Below are 20,772 nucleotides of genomic sequence, written 5' to 3'. Positions count from 1 at the left end.
AGTTTTCTGCATGCAAACACTTCATGTTATCAATAAGTCTACATTACAGCGGTACTTGTATATGAGCCATAAATTCTGCCCGATCACGCAATTTAATTGAAAAATATTCTGCCCGATCACGCAAGTAGAAATTAGGTAAGGTAAGCTACTTGAAACTTCTTTGTGTATTCATTGTCCATCACATTTATTACCATTCCTGTTGATACTCAGCTCACTGATAATTTCGGATCTGTTATGATGAAATCATTCAGCCTGCCAGCGCTGATAATGAACTTGATGCAATCATTCAGCCTGCCAGCGCTGATAATGAACTTGATGCAATCACTTACCCTCCCTCGCACTCACATTGCCTCCCTCGGTGCGTTCGTCATAATCCCAGCAACTCATTCCGGTTTTTGGCGCTTCCGGTATTTCTCGTTTCCGGCGGCCGATCCTTATTGAAGCTACGTCAATACTTTCACTCAATGAACGCAGCTCTGTCGTTACTTTGGCCCTCACGTCTTTGCGAAAGCTACCAACAAACTGTGATATCATTAGCCCTGGGGGGGGGGGGGAGGGAGAGGATTGAGCCCCCTACCAAATATTCGCAGGCACCCCTAAATAATTGTAGGTTCATTAATAATATTGTTATTAATGGTGACAGATTTGATTTAATGTGGCCAGTATATAATTCATATAAATAATCATGCAAATTGTCATCGTTAATACATACGTATATGCCCTGAATTTTTCCAAAGCTTATCATGGCGCGTTGGATGACTTTTTAACTTAGTTCAGCACTTTGACTACGGTTGACTTCGCTAATGCTTTTCTCGTCGGAAGTCTGAGGCTGTATTATCAAAACTCTCATAAGTACATGTAACGGATGAATTCTCGTCTGTGATTCGCGGGCTTAGCTCGAGAAAATATCAGTGATTGGCAGACAGAGTTACAGACTCTCAACTACTTTTGATAGTACGATCTCCGGTTCCCACAGTTACCTTAGACGCTGAGTTACCGCGTAATAATCTGAATTCTCATCCATCGTGTATTATCAAGCCTAGAACTTTCTATTCTAATCAATGATTATTGAAATTTTACTTATTCCAAGAATGTTTAACAGCGTCGTGTTCAATTTAAATTCTTTTTTCACTGCTGATGGATTATTTTAGAAAGCCTTCAAATACGACATTATTTGGGATTTGTACGACAACAAAAGAATCTGCAATAAACTAAGCATCTAACACATATTATCTTCATTTTAATTAAATTAATTAAGTGCGGAAGAGGGCAGAGAAAAATGAGACCCCGGTCACTTAGTGATTTTTTCGTTGTTTTGATAAGTTTCTACATGAGTACTATTACTATTTATGACATGGGGAAATCCTCAGAATGCCGAAGTAGTTATCAAGGATTAATAATCACGCAGCACAGTGCAGACGTCCTAATTGAACGCCTAAGCAGTTAGCAAGGAGTATTAATCTATTAATCACTAAGCACAGTCCTGTGGAACGCAGCAATGCATCACCTCGATTTAGCTGTGCAGCTCCAATGCAACATGTCGATGTGGCCGCGGTATGAGGGACATCCTCTCATTGCAGCTGCATCGCAACTGGTCGGCAGGAAAGCACCTTTTTACGATCAATTTAAAGCGTTGGGTACTGGGTTAAGAGGAGTGCGCAGCGTTGAACACGCAACTACGCATTCATTTCTTAATTGAAGTTATGAAGGAATTAAAATGCACTAAAATTTATCTAATGGTTAGCAGAATAAAATTTTAATTAGATTTCGAATCTGTAGCCTACAATAAAATGACGAAAAGCTGATCATTAAATGAGCTACTCGAGCGACGGTAGACGTCACCAGGGAAAATAAGTTATTTTCAGTAAGGAAAAGAAATTGTGAAACTGAAGAGCGTCGAAATATTATCCACTCAGCGTAGAAGCATGTATAGGAATCCAACTGACTACAACTATAAATTAATTTGATGTTCCATTTTATTTTCATTTGTTGAATGTTGACAGATGTTTTCCTTCGAGGCACGTAGTTGTAAGTTCATTCCCGAAGACCTTAATAAAAAAACCTATGGTAGACTACGACGCGTGTTCCTGAACACTAGGACTATTAGATTACATCATATGAGAGCCATTTTTATAATATTAAATGTGTCCGAACATAGTCAAAATCCTGATGGAGCTTGAACTCGATTAGTGCTCAGGCAAAAATGAGCTCAGTTAGAATAAGGGAGAAAACAACGGTCATGAGGTGAAACGGAAGATTAATATAGTCTAATTTCGATTGCTCGACGTTTATAAAAATCAATTAAGGGTGAGATCTAGCATATGTATGCAAAATTCTTCATTATGAATGCAGCTTCTTTTGAAATTTCGAAAATTCTAATAAATAATTTATACCTCTCGTTAACCCTGAAATTATCTTTCTAAACGTAAATAAATCAAATAATCACATGATAATTCATTCGCCAACCTTTTTAATGTAGTTTATAGTCTTAATGATAGATGCGAAGAATTATAAATAATTTTCATCTCCACTTTATCTTCAGCGCACTCTGTTTATACCAGAATATCCGCTTCACCGTACGTCACGGTGACGGTATGTGTCAGAACCATAGACACCGCATATACCGAGGGGTTTCGGGAGGAATATCGTAATGTGCGAAGCAATGTCTATTAAAATTTCTTGTGTTCACTTATATACTTTGGATCTAAACTTGAACGATGCTATCCTTCTGAAGAAACGTCAGGTAAAGTTTCTACTTGACTACTTGTTGGTTGCTATTTTCAATGTTTGTGCGGATATTTTTAGCTAGTGCCACTGAGCCCACTGTGCCACTCTTAAGTTTCTAACTCTTCAGTCTCTTCCTGCTTATTTTAAGTTAGTTATAACATGAAGTGATAAAGACACATGAAATTGGCACACTTTCTAGCCAGATTATGGCAGCTAAGAGTTTTTGAAAAATTTTAATTAATAATACTGTCATTTTTTTCCTTGTGTTAGGTACCTAAAAATATTTGTGATCATGAATCTTGATCATCATTAGTTTTATTATTATAGGAAATTTAATGTATATGAAAGATATATGTTGCCATCAATGCAATGTAATTTTTTTATAGGTACACTCTCTCTAATTTGAAATATTGCACAATGCACAGACATATTCTTGAATTATAGGCCAAAACAATCATATTAGGAGAGATTTTTCTAAAATTTCAGGTGAAAATAAATCATTATTCTTATTATTAAGTGAAGAAATTGTAGAAAGTCCCAGGCTGTAAAGTAGGTAGGCTACTTGAGTACCACACTCAGGATGATGTATGTTTTCGGTGAATTTTCCCGCGTATTTTCACTTTTTTTAATCTATTGCTGTGCACAGTTCGCGCAATGTAATGAAAATTGATTTGAATGCGGAAGAGTCAGAAGTAACCCGGACATGTCTTACATTTTATTATTGTCAGTTCGACTCGCGTAGTCAATATGCTCGCGTATATTGTCGACTTTCTAAAGTACGGCGCACGGCGCATTTTTTTACCAGCATTGTACGGCGCACCGCGCAGGTCGTTAAAATGACAAAAAAAATTCCCGCGCACCTGGCACATCTTCCTGACCATGGCTTGAGTAGGGTGACTAAGGGTCCATGGTCAGGAAGATGTGCCAGGTGCGCGGGAATATATCTTGTCATTTTAACGACCTGCATAGTGGCAAACCACAGCTTTTTTAGAATCAGTTCATTTTTAATTTCCTCATTTACCCAAGATTTAAACCAATTTCTTAAGTATGATGATGCTAGTATCCAGGATACTTTACTGGTCTACTTATAGGACTCAAAAATGAACTTGAGGGAGAGTCTAAAAAACTCTCTACTTTGCCACTATGACGACCTGTGTGGTACGTTGTACTATGCCTGTAAAAAAATGCGCTGTGCGCCGTACTTTTAGAAAGCTAAAATAGTTTAAATATGGACGCTTTAGCAGTTTGACTATTGTTATGCGGGTGTGATGAACTCGTCATCAGCTTGCATTTGTCTATTGCAGCTACTTAGTTTATGGGGAATTAAAGTTGGTGTTTTTCTGAGTTTTATTAAACAGAGTTAAAACAACGATACATAATTTATTACATGGGATCAGCGGCTTATGAGAGAAGTCAAGGATTGTGCCAGAACAAGTAGTTAAGAACTTGCAAATTGGGGGGAAAAGAAGTAGTAAAGAATTAAGGAATAAAGAGGAACATGGACAGGTGATGATGCTTATATTATGGGGCAGATAACTTCAATGAGCACTTTGATCAGACTATTGCACTTGCTGGTTGAATTCTGTAATACTGTAATTCTGTAATACTGTAAAGAAATAAAAAAAAAAGAATAATATTAACTAACACAAAGTAAAATTAATGCTCTACCTGCCCACTCAATATATTATTAAAAATGAGAACAAAGACCATGTATGCAGGAAGGTTGTGCTATAAAAATAGTATTTACAACCCCCGGTAACATGCCCCCCCACTAGCACAATCCTTCATGCCTGTTTTCAAAAATTTGTTTATAGCCTTAAAATCGGTTGGTTTATACAAACGCAGACTAAAATATTTACAGACATAATATACACTTAACTCAGACAATACAAAAAAAATTATTTACAGTAAATCAGATATACATTACAATAATTTCCTTGGTACAACACAGTAAAAATGTACTTGGCACAATTAAATGATTTGACTTGCTTAAAAAAATGAATTTATACATCGGTTCCCCCCCTACTAAGCAAGGCAAACTTCATAAAACACTTATGCAGTATGGAATTCTGTATAGGTAATATATTATCATGTTAACATAATAAAATGTATCGAAAACTTACCACCTTCCACCAAAGTGACAATTGATACTCATTACACTGAGCTTGTCAGATCAGAAACTGCGGACACCCGGACAGCCGCGCTTCCTTTATCTCGCTTGCGTGTGGTTCAAAAACCGATAAAAAGTCGGCGACTCTTCCCAAATGCAAACACTAGTCGTGTATGCGTATCGAGAATTTTTTTGTAATGAATATGTTCCAAAATAAAATAAAAATTACGTCATCTTTCGCAGAAAGTTCTCACGATTTCATTGATACCCACAAAGTTCTCGAATCCACACGAAATGATGGGATAAACTGCTAAACTTTCACGGCGTATGGCAACATTGTGTTGACTGTTGACATTAGACAAGACAGTGTCAGACACCTTTTTTGGTCTTGTGAAGTTCGATTTCACAATAATTAGACTTGATCCACATTCCATACTGACATTTAAATGATGGAAATTTGTTTCAAATTATAAATACCAATTAATACGCGTCCAGACATACATTTTTTCATGTTTTCTGCCTATTTTGTCAATATTGTCTATATAATTAACTTCACCTCAGATTCTAAATGATTTCGTCTGCCATCCCGCGTTTTCGAACATTTTGTGTCTTTTAGAAAATTTTCGTTATTTAACATGGGAAACTATTTCATTATATAAAACATAGAGCATGTACCATATAGTGCATTAATAATACAATTTAATTTAATAAAAATTAATTTTTAATTTAAAAAATATAATCAGATTTTTAATTCAACATTTTTCTAATAGAATTTAATTCTACAGCTTGTACCATCTAGTGTATTAAATAATAAAATTTGATTTAGTAAATTTTAATTAATTTTTTAATTTAATTTAATTCTACAGCTTCAACCGTTATGATAGTTATAATTTTTGCACATTCAAAGTACACATGACATAACATAACGCACCCAGATTTGGAAACCATTATTGCTCAAATGAAGCAAAAATCAACGACAGACCATTGACTTATCTTGCAAATATATATATTCATATTATGTATCACATAGCATAATTACGCTCTGTAATTATGCCATATTGAACCTAATTTGTATAGTCCATTTACGCGCATTGTTATTAGGTATTGATCGTGTTGATTTTGCCGGCCAGGAGGATGTCGGTAATGTAGTCCCAACATTGGCATGCAGGATCGTACTGTTGACATACAGGTTCATACCCTACTTGCCGCAACCAGTCCAGTCATTCATTAGAAGGCACCGATGGCACCTCTAAAGCCATGGTCAGGAAGATGTGCTAAGTGCGCGGGAATTCATATTGTCATTTTAACGACCTGCGCGGTGCGCCGTACTATGCCGGTAAAAAAAATGCGCCATGCGCCATACTTTTAGAAAGATAAAATAGTTTCAATATGGACACGAGGCAATGCAAATTACGTAATCACACTGACCGTACACACAAACGTGTATCTGCACTGTGTTGTGGTTGGATACGAGTTAACTAGATTGCTAACGCGTCAACTCAGGACTCAGGTTCTAAGAGTCAGCACAGTAATGAATATTCATTCATAGATCACAATTCAATCGGACATGAATTACAGAACTAAAGAAGGCAACATGGCTTTAGATGTGCCATCGGTGCGGCGGTGCCTTCTAATGAATGACTGGACTGGTTGCGGCAAGTAGGGTATGAACCTGTATGTCAACAGTACGATCCTCCCGGCCGGCAAAATCGACACGATCAATACCTAATAACAATGCGCGTAAATGGACTATACAAATTAGGTCAATATGGCATAATTACAGAGCGTAATTATGCTATGTGATACATAAAATGAATATATATATTTGCAAGATAAGTCAATGGTCTGTCATTTATTTTTGCTTTATTTGAGCAATTATGGTTTCCAAATCTGGGTGCGTTATGTTATGTCATGTGTACTTTGAATGTGCAAAAATTATAACTATCATATGAAAATTGTTACGTAGGTTATCATAGCACAAATCGCAATAGAGTATCAAGATCGCAGTTCTGCCACCACCCTTCATTGAATTATCCTGCCTTTTTTTTAAAAGTCAATAATCTCTCTTCCAGCAAAGTTTGCGAAATTCATTAGCTGCATACGATACTCTCTGCTGTGGTGTTCGAGTTCCGGTTGACATGACATCCGTTTGCACGTTAAATTAAATAGCAAGCACTTTCGTTAAATGTTAACAATTAGATTGGGGTTATTTCATCAAGCGGTAAACTTGCAGTTCCAAAAATGGCGGGAAAGCACTAATCACGCCGCTCTGAAGGCAATCTATATAAATAATAATATAATCCACGCCTACGCTGGAGGAAGTTCGAACTTCAGAGGTGGAACTTGATGCAGTAAATTTGCAGTAAGTCAGAAAATACCAGAAGAATACCAGATTTAGGCATATATACCAGATCTAAAATATTCGTACCAGACACCTTCTGAAAATACCAGATTTGTGGAATCTGGTATAGAAATAGACCATCTGGCAATGCTGGCTTCAGTGTTACTTGAAATCTACAGACGATGTTGCCATTCCATCCAGATGAAAACTGTATCTAAATCAGAGCTGTGTCGGACGGCTCCGCGGCCCGCGCTGAGTGCTGCACAGTGTAGAATTGACGACCATGAGTTGCGCAAATGCCTGCACAAAGAAAATATAATTAGATTGCTTTGCGCAAACTGCACTGACCTAGGGCTTCAAAAAACTATTTATGCGCGGGAAATTTCCCCGTTTATATACATCTTCCCGAGTGTGGAGTAGGGTCTTTCATCTTAAGATATTGGCGTCTTTTCTAGGCATGGAATACCGTCAACCGGGGCTACTCGGGATGGGCGGGGTTACTCGGGACAGTCCTCTGACACGGTGTAGAACTGTTTTAGTAGCAAAACTAATTGGAATATTGCAAAACTAAATATAGTGGGCTTTAGTGGCATAAACGTCAACATTTTTCCTATCTATGTAGTATAAAGGAAGTTCAAAAATACTACATTTACTAGCTTAAAATAATTCATGAAAAAAATGGTGAAAAATGATATTTTGAAAAGTTACTTCTGCTGAGGTCTGTAGTAAAAAAATATTTGCTGTATTAAAAAATTTTGCTTAGAAAAAAGTGGCAGACAAGTGTCAGCATGAAAACTTTATTTGCAGAATTTACATACCTCAATCCCAAAAAAAATGGCAGCCATTTCTTTACGGTGGGGCTACTTGGGACACCCCCCTGGGGCTACTCAGGACACCCCGGGGGCTATTCGGGACACCCCAAAAAACGCATTTACAGTAGAACCTCAGTTAGCAAAGGTTCCAGTTAAGAAAAAAAATTGATTAAAAACAAAGAATATTGATAACATTTTCCTTGCTCAGCAAAAAATTTTCACTTATCGAAAAATTAGTGCATCATCGGTCATCACAAAATTGTGCATAGAATGTCATATATAGAATTGTGCACCACTGCACCAGGCATCATAGAATGAAAAGTAATTGACCTAGACTATGATTTATTTCTCCAAAACATATGATGATTGTCACTAAAACATTCCTTTCTGTTTCAGGTATGTTTTTCACAATCTTTTTTTTATAGTAAATTCACTCAACTCAATTAAAATGGTGTGAAATAACAAGCCAGCCTGTAAGCTTACAGATACAGGAAAAATGGTATAAGGCTGCTGATATGAAGCTTGCAGTGGACAAGGTTGTTGTAAATGCTCAATGGCATGTTCATGGATGCGGTAATATCGCATCAATAATATGGTAATATCGCATCAATAATATGGTAATTACCTAATGTATGTGGTAATATCATATCAATAAAGAAAAAACAAGTAAAAATCACAGAAAATGTCATTTATTCTACCTCTACATCATCTACAATGAAAGAGGACTTCAGAGTACTGTTAGTAATGGATGAGTACACTCTGCATGCTTCAAATGTTTTAAAATGAAGTTTTATTCCAAGTGTCCCAAGTAGCCCTGTTTGACAGTGCTACTCGGGACACTCGTTTTGCTTCTGGCACCTTACAAATAGCATATGTAATTTTTTTGGAGATGCCATGTGATAGCCCTTGCAAAGAGCTTTGAAATGAGCCTAAATTTGTTTACGAAATGTTTCATGGTAGAAAGTTTTGAATGAAAAACTTTCGAAATCCTCCTGAGTAGCCCCGGTTGACGGTATATCTTCTTTGTGAGCCGCAAATGAATTTTTGTAGCCATGGTTTTATGGATTTGCCAGCTGTGATTCCATTTCTTTGAGCCTTGAATTCCATATCTTGGCCATGCCCATGAAGAGCCATTTACAAGCCACAAACTTGTTTACCAAGTCCTGTGCATGTGCTACCCCAAATCTATAATTTTACCCTAGAAACAGCAACTGTAATATTTGTCTTTTTAGTGGCTACTGATCTGAACACATCTTACGGCAGTCTGACCACAAATATGCAATCTTCAACAAAATGTTCTGAGTTGACCAGGTCTCATACAGTGGCAATAGTTGTCAGAATCTTGACGACTTTCGCTGAAGTTATTGACCAATTTTTTGACTTAACAACTTTTCAGCTAAAATAATAGGTCATTTATCTTTTTCTACAACTGCCAACTAGAGAGACTTATCCATGATAAACTTATGACGACTACCATTGTCTACCAAGTGCAAACTAGCGAGACATGACACGATAAACTTATGATCCAACACCGCATTACGTACGAGTGGATGTAAAATGTTCAGCGCCAGGACAATGCAACCATCATATGTATTGAAGCTTGCAAAAATAATCGGACAGATTACGCCGGTGTTTTTTTTTTTACTTAAAAGGTAGAACCAAACTTTCTCGAGGAAATTTCCTGCATGTTATATTTTTATTTTAACCTTGACATGTAAGAGCATGTAGGTGTGCAATATATTGTGGTGCTTTTATGCATGATACTCATGCATTTTAACCAATTATGTACATCTAAAAATTTGTATTCAAAATACTACAATGTTTGTGTGCATAAAATTCACGCACTTCAACTTACTCCGCACATCTGAAAGCCTGTATGCTATACGTATATCACAATGCCTGTATTCATGTTACCCGTGCGCTTCAACACTACGTACATCTGAAAGCTTGCATGCAATATATTACAATGCCTTTATTCAAGATATGCGTGCGCTTCAACACTACGTACATCTGAAAGTTTATAAGCAATGAAATGCGAGCTCAATGAAACTTCATAAGACCTAATGGTGATGTTTAGCTTGTAAATTTTTTTCCATTTCACCTTCATTTCTGAGTTATACAAAAAATTTGAGCAAAAATTTGCAGTGACCATGAAATTTCTTACAAACTACTGAACAGATTTGAACAAAACTTTGATTATACCAATCTTATCATGCATAAAAGCACTGCAATATATTCTTAACCTAATAACCTTCCAACGGTTATGTTTAGCTTGTGATAATTTTTTAGGTTTTACCTTCCTTTTCAAGTTTTTTCCATTTATCTTCATTCGTAAGGTACATCGCAATTCGGGCCAAAATTTGCAGTGAACAAGAAATTTCTTCTAAACTACTGAATAGATTTTAATGAGACTTTGAATACACAATCTTAACCTACCAGTTAGTGAAAAAATTTTCAATTTTGCTTTCGTTCGCGAGTTATATGGATGTACGGAGAAACGACCGGCATTTTTTAGGCCAATTTTTAAATTTGCATTGACAACAAGCCATATACGTATAGCCTTATAACTCACAAATGAAGGAAAAAATTGAAAAAATTGTCACGAGCTTAACATAAGCATTGGAAGGTTATGAATATATTGCAGTGCTTTTATGCATGATGTGATTGGTACATTCAAAGTTTTGTCCAAATCAGTTCAGTAGTTCGGAATTAATTTCTTGGACAGTGCACATTTTGGCCCCTATTGCTTTATAACTCAGGAATGAAGGTGAAATGGAACTTTTTTACAAGCTTAACATTACCATTAGGTCCTGATGAATAAGTTGCATATTGGTTTGGATATTAAAAGTTTTGTTCAATTCTGTACAGTAGTTAGAAAAAATATAACTCAGTACTTACTGCAATGAGTGACAGAGCGCATTTTCTCATCGACAAAAACGTAAAGCCACGTACAGACAGACGGAGATGATGAGCACAATAGGGCACTTTTCCTTAAATGAGAAAATGCGGTAAAAATGTTTTGTTCACTGCAAATTTCAGCATGTATTGCCATATTACTCACGAATGAAGCTGAAATTAAAAAAATTATCCCATGCTAAACACCACCGTTAGGTCATAATGAATATGTGTGCAAGTTTCATTGAGCTACAGTCATTACTTTGGGAGATATTAATTGCTCGCTGAATTTAGATATTTACAGTGAGACCGGCAGCATTTACGGTCTCAAATTTGTTAAAGATGTTTGTAACCCGTGCATATTCCATCGATGACATTCAACTCACTGGAAAAATTTATTCAAGTATCATTATGTTGCAAGTCAGATCACATAATTTAATATGAATTAATGGGAAATTTGTTTATACAATTTTCTTTTGCTAATAAATGGCTTATAAATGACATTCGAGATTTATTTTTTTCTGCGAGTTACAGTCTTGGATGGGCAGCTCAATGGCAAATGGTTTTTACTCAAATAAATGAACTGTGTAAGCCAAAGATTCCATTATCATGGATGTTGAGGTTAATTTCACGTCACTATGACACTTCTGAATAAAAATGGTAAAAAACCTAATGGCCCTACAATTAGTGAACAAGATTATTATGCACAAAAAATGTACTACATAGGTGTGAGAAAATGGTTTGAGTGCAATTTTTCATTGGAATCGTATCTGAAGTTTGGATATAATTTTTGGTCGTCTTGGATGACAGGTCACGAGTCTAATGATCAGCCATATAACTTGAGAATGCAGCAGTAGTCAGGAAGAAATGCTATGATCTAAACATGTGCTACATGCTTTAGTGAGTTCTTGCTTGTGATTTAATTATGACATGCTACCTAGTTGAAAAAATGCTCATCCACGTGCTTTGGGAAGAAACCCCTGTCATGAAATTAAATACCATAAATAAAGTGCGCATATTCTATTTTTCATTTACTGCGTCTGAATCTTGATAATTTAATTGTAAGCAGATCTGTTAAGTATTGAAGGAGTTATGAGTGGTTAGGTTGCTTAAAAAATATGTTTATTTGTTTTAATTCAAAACTAATTAATGTAAAAATCGGTAATAATTCCCGTGGCAGCGTATTGATAATAACTACTTATATATCATAATTCAAACAAATCCATTTGCTATCAAAGGAATATTATGAGTGTTTTGGTTGCTCAAAAAATATGTTTATTGGTTCAATTAAAAACTAATTCATGTAAAACTCTGTAATAATTCCTGCGGCAGCGTATCGATAATAAATATTCACCATCCAAAATTCAAGCAAATCTGTTAACTATTGAAGGAATTATGAGTGTCTGGGTTGAGAAAAAAATGTTGATTGTTTTTAATTAAAAAATAATTTGTGTAAAAATCTGTAATAATTCCTGCGGCAGCGAATCGATAACATCTACTCACATACCTATTAAAATTCAAGCAAATTCATTCAGCATTGAAGAACTTGTAAGTGGTTCAGTTGCGCGAGTCCGCAGGCAAGTTTGCAGGCAGGTCTGCAAAAGTGTTGATTCAGTGTAGAAATAGGCATATGTCCTGTTGCCGATTTTTGTACTTGTCATGACTTGATTCACAAGGTTGATTTATACGTTTAGATCATTTCATTTGTTAAAGTTCACTCTGTGATGAATGATTCAGGAATGTGTTAGGCTTACATTTGCAGTACGTGCGTGAACAACAGAGGTGCACATCCGTAGTTTTAATTTGTTCCCTTTGTAACTGGTATTCATTGGATATTCCTGAGAGAATATGAAATTCGCGAATCACATTTGTGAGTGGCTCACATTTGTCGAATGCAAGTAGCCATATATTTAATAGAGTTGAGGTTTGATAATTCTGGTGGAGTATTTAAAACTGAGTAAGCAGTTCTGGATAAGAGTAAGGTGTGACCTCTGTATTTTAGGGAAGGCTTGCATTTGTTTACGCACAATATTTACGGATCTGAGGTGAAGCGGTGAGTTCATTAGTAAAGAAACCTAAGAAGGCACCGCTGGTTTGAAAAAATTAAATTATTAATGCGTTATCTGATAGGTGTTTGTTGCATACCGTCAAACGGGGTGAAAAGGGATGGTTTTGAGCGCTTTTTGCTAATAACTTCTTACCATGAAACATTTTATTTAATTTATTTAGGCTCATTTTATAGCTCTTTGTGAGGGCTATCCAATGGCATCTTTCAAAAAATTCCATATGCTATTCGTAAGGTGCCAGCCGCAAAGTAAAATCGTCCCGATTTACCCCTGGGAATGGGGTTATCCCGGACACTTGCAGTAAAAGTTCATTTAAAATGTTTGAAGCATGCAGAGTGTACTCATCCATTACTAACAGTACATTGAAGTCCTCCTCTTTCGCTGTAGATGATGTAGATGTAAAATAAATGACATTTCCTATGATTTTTACTTGTTTTTCCTTTATTGATATTATATTACCATATTCATTAATAACCGTATTATTAATGTGATATTACTGTATCCATGGACATGCCATTGAGCATTGACAACAACCTTATCCACTGCAAGCTTCATATCAGCAGCCATGTAGCATTTCTTCTGTATCTGTAAGCTTACAGGATGGTTTGTAATTTTGCTCAATTTTAATTGAGTCAAGTGATTTCATTATAGCAGTATAGATCATGAAAAACATACGTGAAACAGAAAATGTTTTAGTGACAACCATCATTTGTTTTGGAGAAATGAATCATAGTTTAGGTCAATTACTTTTCATTCTATGATGCCCGGTGCACAATTCTATATATAGCATTCTATGTACAATTTTGTGACGACCGATGATGCACTAATTTTTCAAAAAGTGAATTTTTTTTCGCTGCAAGGTAAATGTAATCAAAATTCTGTGTTGTTAATCGATTTTTTTGTTAACTGGAACCTTTGCTAACTGAGGTTCTACTGTAAATGCATTTTTAAGGGTGTCCCTAATTACCCCGGGGGGGGGGGTGTGATTGAGGTATGTAAATTCCGCAAATAAAGTTTACATGCTGACACTTGTCTGCCACTTTTTTCTAAGCAAAATTTTTTAATACGGCAAATACTTTTTTACTACAGACCATGGCAGAAGTAACTTTTCAAAATATTGTTTTTCACCATTTTTTTCAGGAATTTTTCAAAGCTAGTGAATGTAGTATTTTCTAACTTCCTTTATACTACATAGATAGGAAAAACGCCACTATATTTAGGATAGATAGGAAATAGGAATAGGAAAACTCCACTGACGTTTACGCCACTATATTTAGTTTTGCAATATTCCAATTAGTTTTGCTACTAAACAGTTTACGCCGTGTCGGAGGACTGTCCCGAGTTACCCCGCCCATCCCGAGTAGCCCTGGTTGATGGTAAAGAGGATTAATAAAATACCTACCAAGTCCATTGATTGTCATTCAATTAGGGATGTTTGGATGACAATTTTACCTTCATTCCTGATGCTCATTTTTACCAACTGGTTGCAGCTGTAAAATAAAATTAAATTGAAAACAAATAAATTAAAAATTAAATTTTATTAAATTTAATTTTAAAAAATATGAAAAATGTATGTAATTTTAATTTTTAAATTGAAAATTAAATTTTTTTAAATTAAATTATGTTTTTCAATACACCTCATGGCTCATGGTATATGCTAGGCTCTCAATGATTTATTTAATGCAAAAATTGCTGCTTCTAAACAATGAACGTTTCCAATAAGACACAAGACATTTGAAAACTTGCGATGGGAGACGAAATCATTAAGAATCAGATGCAAAGTTATTTAGACAATATCCTCAGAATAAGGCAAAAACACGAAAAAATTCTTATCTGGACACATAACAATAGGTGTTTGAATTTTGAAACAACTTTCCGTCATTTAAATCCCAGTATGGAGTGTGGATCAAATCTATGTATTGTGCAATCAAACTTGACATTACCAAAACAAGGTGTGTGACACTATCTTGGTGATGATGTCTTGTCATAAGTTAACATGACAGCATGACATGCCACATGCCGTGAAAGATTTGCAGTTTATCCCATCATTTTGAGTGGTTTCCAAAACTTTGTTGGTACTGGTGAAATTGTGAAAATTTCATGCAAAAGTTGATGTAATAATTTTTTTATTTTGGCATCGCCAACCCATAAAGCATCACCAACCCATAAAGCATCGCCAACCCAGAATCAAATTCCAAACCACGTGCGATATTGGAAGCATGGCAGTTTCTGACTAGCCCAGTGTATCAATTGTCACTGCGGTGGAAGGTGTTACTCGGTAGGCTTTTCAATCCATTTTCTTATATACCGTCAAACGGGGTAAAAAGCGACGGGCGGGGTAAATAGTGACGCGCCTCCGACATTTCATAGAAATGTTGTAGCAGCTAAAATAATCAAAATATTGCAAAACTAAAAATAGTGGTGTAAACTTCCAACATTTTCACTATCTTATGTATAATGCTAGTCAAAAAATCAAACATTTACTATCTCTAAAAAATCGTTGAAAAAAGTGTGAAAAGTGCGATTTTGGAAAAGTACCTCTGCTAAGGTCTGGAGCAAAAAAATATTCGTCGTATTAAAAAAATTTACTTACATAAAAGTTGCACACAGGTATCGGCTTGAAAACGTAATTGACAGAATTGCCTATCTCATTCCAAAAATAATGGCAGCCATTTCCGCATAGCGGGGCTACTCGGGACACCCCCCTGGGGTAATTAGGGACACCCTTAAAAATGCATTTACAGTAGAACCTCAGTTAGCAAAGGTTCCAGTTAACAAAAAAGTTGATTAACAACAAAGAATTTTGATTATTTACCTTGCTCAGCAAAAAAAAATTCACTTATTGAAAAATTAGTGCATCAACGGTAGGTAGTCACAAACTTGTACATAGAATGCTATACCGTCAAACAGGGTAAAAAGGGACGGGCGGGGTAAATAGGGACGCGCTTCCCACATTTTGTAGAAATGTAGCAGCTAAACTAATCAAAATATTGCAAAATTAAATATAGTGACGTAAATCTCAACATTTTTACTATATATTATGTATAAAGCTAGTCAAGAAATCAAACATTTACTATCTCTGAAAAATCGCTGAAAAAAAGTGTGAAAAGTGCAATTTTGGAAAAGTACCTCTGCTAAGGTCTGGAGCAAAAAAAATATTTGCCGTATTGAAAAATTTTACTTACATAAAAGTTGCACCCAGGTGTCGGCTTGAAAACGTAATTGACAGAATTTGCCTATCTCATTCCCAAAAAAAATGGCAGCCATTTCTGCGCGACGGGGCTACTCGGGACACCCCCCCAGGGTAATTAGGGACACCCTTAAAAATGCATTTACAGTAGAAACTCAGTTAGCAAAGGCTCCGGTTAACAAAAAAATTGATTAACAACAAAGAATTTTGATTACATTTACCTCGCTTGGTAAAAGAAAATTCACTTATTGAAAAATTAGGGCATCATTGGTCATCACAAAATTGTACATAGAATGCTATATATAGAATTGTGCACCGGGCATCATAGAATGAAAAGCAATTGACCTAAACTATGATTTATTTCTTCAAAACATATGATGTTGTTACTAAAACATTATTTTCTGTTTCAATAAGTGTTTTTCATGATCTTTTTTGTTATAATGCAATCACTAGACTTGATTAAAATTGTGTGAAATTACAAACCATCCTGTAAGCTTACAGATACAGAAGAAATGCTACATGGCTGCTGATATGAAGCTTGCAGTGGACAAGGTCGTTGTCAATGCTCAATGGCATGTCCATGGATACTGTAATATCACATTAATAATAAGGTAATTAATGAATATGATGATATAAAATCAATAAAGGAAAAACAAGTAAAAATCACAGAAAATGTCATTTATTTTACATCTACAATGAAAGAGGAGGACTTCAAAGTACGGTACTGTTAGTAATGGATGAGTACACTCCGCATGCTTCAAACGTTTCAGAATTAACTATTATTGCAAGTGTCCCGGATTACCCCGCTTTGAGGGGTAAATCGGGATGGTTTTATTTTGCATCTGGCACCTTATGAATAGCATATGGAATTTTTTTGAAGATGCCATTGGATAGCCCTTGCAAAGAGCAATAAAATGAGCCTAAACTTGTTGCTGAAATGTTTCATGGTAAGAAGTTAACAAAAAATGCTCAAATCGGTCCCTTTTTACCCTGTTTGACGGTACACATGAGAATATATTGCCTATCCAGAATTACACACTGTCAATCAAAAACTATGGCTTGGTCATCCATGACCAATCTTGGGAACAGGTAGAATTGGTCAGGTTGACAGCATTCTTGTCTGATTCATGGGTGGTTTCTGCCCCATTTTCTACTATTGGCTCTGACTTTTTAGTTTGTTATTCTTGGTCAGGTTGACAGCATTCTTGTCTGATTCATGGGTGGTTTCTGCCCCATTTTCTACTATTGGCTCTGACTTTTTAGTTTGTTATTCTACAGCAATCCATTGATTAACGTAGTTAATAAATCCCCGAGTTTTACCGTGTTAAGCCAAACCTCGCTAATCAAACTTAAGAATATATGGGAATAATTATAATGAATCCTCAAAAATAGCAAAGTTACATAATAATTTTTTTCCACTAAAATTCATCATATTTTTTTTCTAAATAATAGGGGAAATAAATAGAAGAAATGCGAATGAATTAGCATTTATTTTTTACTGAAAAAGAAAAACGAATCCAATTTCAATTGCACAGTAGTATTAGATTTCTTTCTCTACTTTGATTTAGATTTCTTCCCTTTTTGTCCATAATTATGACGGTAATTTATCAAGGAAAATTATGTAGTTTGATAAAAATGAGCAGTAGATATGGCAGCGATCTTGACCAGTTGAAGGCTAACAAGTAACTAGAGCACCAGCATGGCGCACTTACCGGCGAACGTTGCCGAACTCGACCATTCGAGTTATGAACGAGACAAGGCGCAATTAAACCGACTCTGTAGTCAGCACAAGGGCCTACGGAACGGGACCTTATTTAAAGAATTATTGGCTGAAATTCATAAAGTAACAACATTTGGCAAATTTTTCCAAAGTCGTAACAAAAGTAACAACATAAGATCTAATAAGCAAAAAGTAACACTTTTGTTACAAACGTAACACCTCTGGCTAGAGGCGGGAAAATGATGCGTTGTGAAAATAAAGTTGCGCTAATCAAAACTGGCACCGCGTAGATTAAGGGTAGGTCGCAAATTTTTTTTCTGCGTTAATCAAAACTGCGGTATTCGAAACCGAATCAAGGGATTGCTGTATTTCTATTTTCTAGGTATGTGCAAAAATGTCTCATGAATTTACTAAAAATCATAATCCAATTTGAAATATTAGACAAAATTTTCCTAAAATTGCAGTTAAAGGCAATCTTTCCACAAGTCTTCAAAATTATGGGCACAAATTTGCCATTTTTCTTCTTTTTTCTTTCCTGAAGATTAAAGAATTTAGAGAAAATCTGTACACACAGGTGAAATTGTCCAGGTTTATGGGTGCTTTTATGATTTTAACTTATTGACAATGGGCTTCTGTCCAATTTCGCAATTTTTAGCTATTCTTAAACAAGGTTTATGCCACTTGAAGAAAAAATACATAAAATATCCTTACTAGAATGAATGCAAACAGAACTATAATAACTTGAATTTAACTACATTGAGAACTGATGTTGGACCAGAAAGTTGACCAAAATTATGCATGACAAATGGCATTATGTTGATGTTACTAATTTTACAACAACACTTATTAAGTCAGCCTTCAAAATAAATGATTTATTTTGCTAGCATAACTGAGCCACAACTCCCTAGTGTAACCGGAAACACTGCCGCAAAGTTGAAATATTTACGGGTAGCATTCCGACTTTGTATAGACTTTTGTTCTGATCCTAAACACAAGGGCTAAAGAGTCGCTCTTTGGTCCGGCTCCAAATTCCCTTACGTTGTAGAAAAAAGTAATTAACACAATGAAATTTTCGTAGTATACTGGTAATCTTCAGGCAAATACAAGTTTCTTCATACAAGGCGCACAATTTGTTATTCTTCTTAATCCAAAAGTTTGTGGAAAAAGGTTTGACATTTCAGGGGTACTAGCAGCCAAAAAACCACACAGTATGAGCCCTAATACACAGCTGCGATTAACAAAATGGATAGCAAATTGCATGGGAACTAACCGCACCGAGATGCCACAACCAGCGGCAGAGACTAGGGGTTCTAGCCCTAATACACCGCTAAATCACCAAATTGTACAGCAAATGGCACGGGAACTAACCGTACCAATATGCCAACAACAAACTGCAGAGACTAGGGCTTCTAGCCCTAATACACTGTCAAATCACCGAAAAGTACAGCAAATGGTTCGGGAACTAACCGCACCGAGATGCCGACTATGAACCGCAGAGACTAGGGGTTCTAGCCCTAATACACTGCCAAATCACAAAAACGTACAGCAAATGGTACAAGAACTAACTGCACCAAGATGCCAACTAAGAACTGCAGAGACTAGGGGTTCTAGCCCTAATACACTGCCAAATCACAAAAATGTACAGCAAATGGTACGGGAACTAACCGCACCAAGATGCTGACAACAAACCGCAGAGACTAGGGGTTCTCGCTTTAATACACTGCCAAAAACACAGAGATAAACAGCAAATGGCACGGGAACTAACCGCACCAAGATGCTAACAACCACACAAGAATGGGGTGGCAGTTACGCCTCAAAAGCATGACTATTGGAGGGTACGAGCCCCCAACAAGCCGCTGACAATCAACTCGAGCGCAGAGGTTATTAGTCTCTACCTCGAGGGTGCAAATTGAATGGCTGTTAACCGCCCAATGCAGCCAAAACCTGGAACTATCCAAGAACTCTACCTACGCCGTTATTAGTCCATTAGAGGAACTCATTAAGAGTTATGCCCAGAACTGCAGTGGAGTTTATTCTTGGAAGCCCAAATTTGGCTCTGCCTGATTTGAGTCGAAACTGTGTCACCCCAACCCAGCAACACTGAGCACACACAACGAGGGGGTAACTCAGCCAAAATGAGCTTACCTCAACACTTTGTTTACAATGTACAAGAAATGGGCTACTAAATTCGTCTATATGCAAAGATATAGACAACATAGTATATTACAAAAAATAGAATCACAATATAATCTTTTGGTCCAATAATGATAAGTGAAAGTTGATTTAAGATAGAATAACTTGAGGATAATTACTCGCGAGCGCCTGAGTTGATACCAGTTCGTCAATAGACTAGACAAATGAATATTGACTAAGCATTATCAAATATAATGTGAAGTACTATCACCTAATAAAATCATATTAATAAAGAGTTTAACATTTGGACGACATGACTATAAGTTATAATCGACTTCTTATAATAAAACATCTACCTCTAAGATGTCTAGCTTCCTTATGCAAGATGGTGATGTAGCATCTTTAATTAATGATTGTATCGTCTATTAACAACACTTATCTTGGTACAGTACAACTGTAAATCGTTACGATTATTGCAAAAGATAAAGTCCTTCGACAAAACAATGGCACATTAGAGTGAATAAATCCTAAACTAATTCCAAAGTAACCAAACTCTCCATTGTTCAAGACTACATAGCACGCGTTATAACTAGGTCAGGAGCGACTCAACCAATCACGTTGGAGCTGCACCTTGTCTCGTCCCAAGACACTAACTAAATCCTACAAACACCACAGCTAGACGAGATTCCATATTATGGTCACGAAACAAAAATATGCTCACACATTCCTTAGTCATACAAAATAATATCACAGTAACGAGATCCCAAAAAAATATATG

At 36.0% G+C, this 20,772-nt stretch overlaps 1 protein-coding gene across 1 annotated transcript in view; it reads left to right on the top strand.

The window, feature by feature from the left end:
- The first annotated feature begins 2,587 nt into the window (after positions 1–2,587).
- The window catches only part of LOC108667209 (ubiquitin carboxyl-terminal hydrolase 20), a 29,704-nt gene continuing 11,519 nt past the window's right edge, over positions 2,588–20,772 (top strand). Inside the window, exon 1 of the mRNA XM_018154204.2 lies at positions 2,588–2,743. Coding sequence (XP_018009693.1) covers positions 2,651–2,743 — 93 coding nt within the window. The 5' untranslated portion in view covers positions 2,588–2,650. The remainder of the gene's footprint in view (positions 2,744–20,772) is intronic.

This window comes from Hyalella azteca, unplaced genomic scaffold (assembly GCF_000764305.2).
Source record: "Hyalella azteca isolate HAZT.00-mixed unplaced genomic scaffold, Hazt_2.0.2 contig17731, whole genome shotgun sequence".
In the NCBI taxonomy this organism is placed as follows: domain Eukaryota; kingdom Metazoa; phylum Arthropoda; class Malacostraca; order Amphipoda; family Hyalellidae; genus Hyalella; species Hyalella azteca.
Note: the sequence above shows the minus strand (reverse complement) of the source record. Positions and strands in the feature narration are given on the sequence as shown.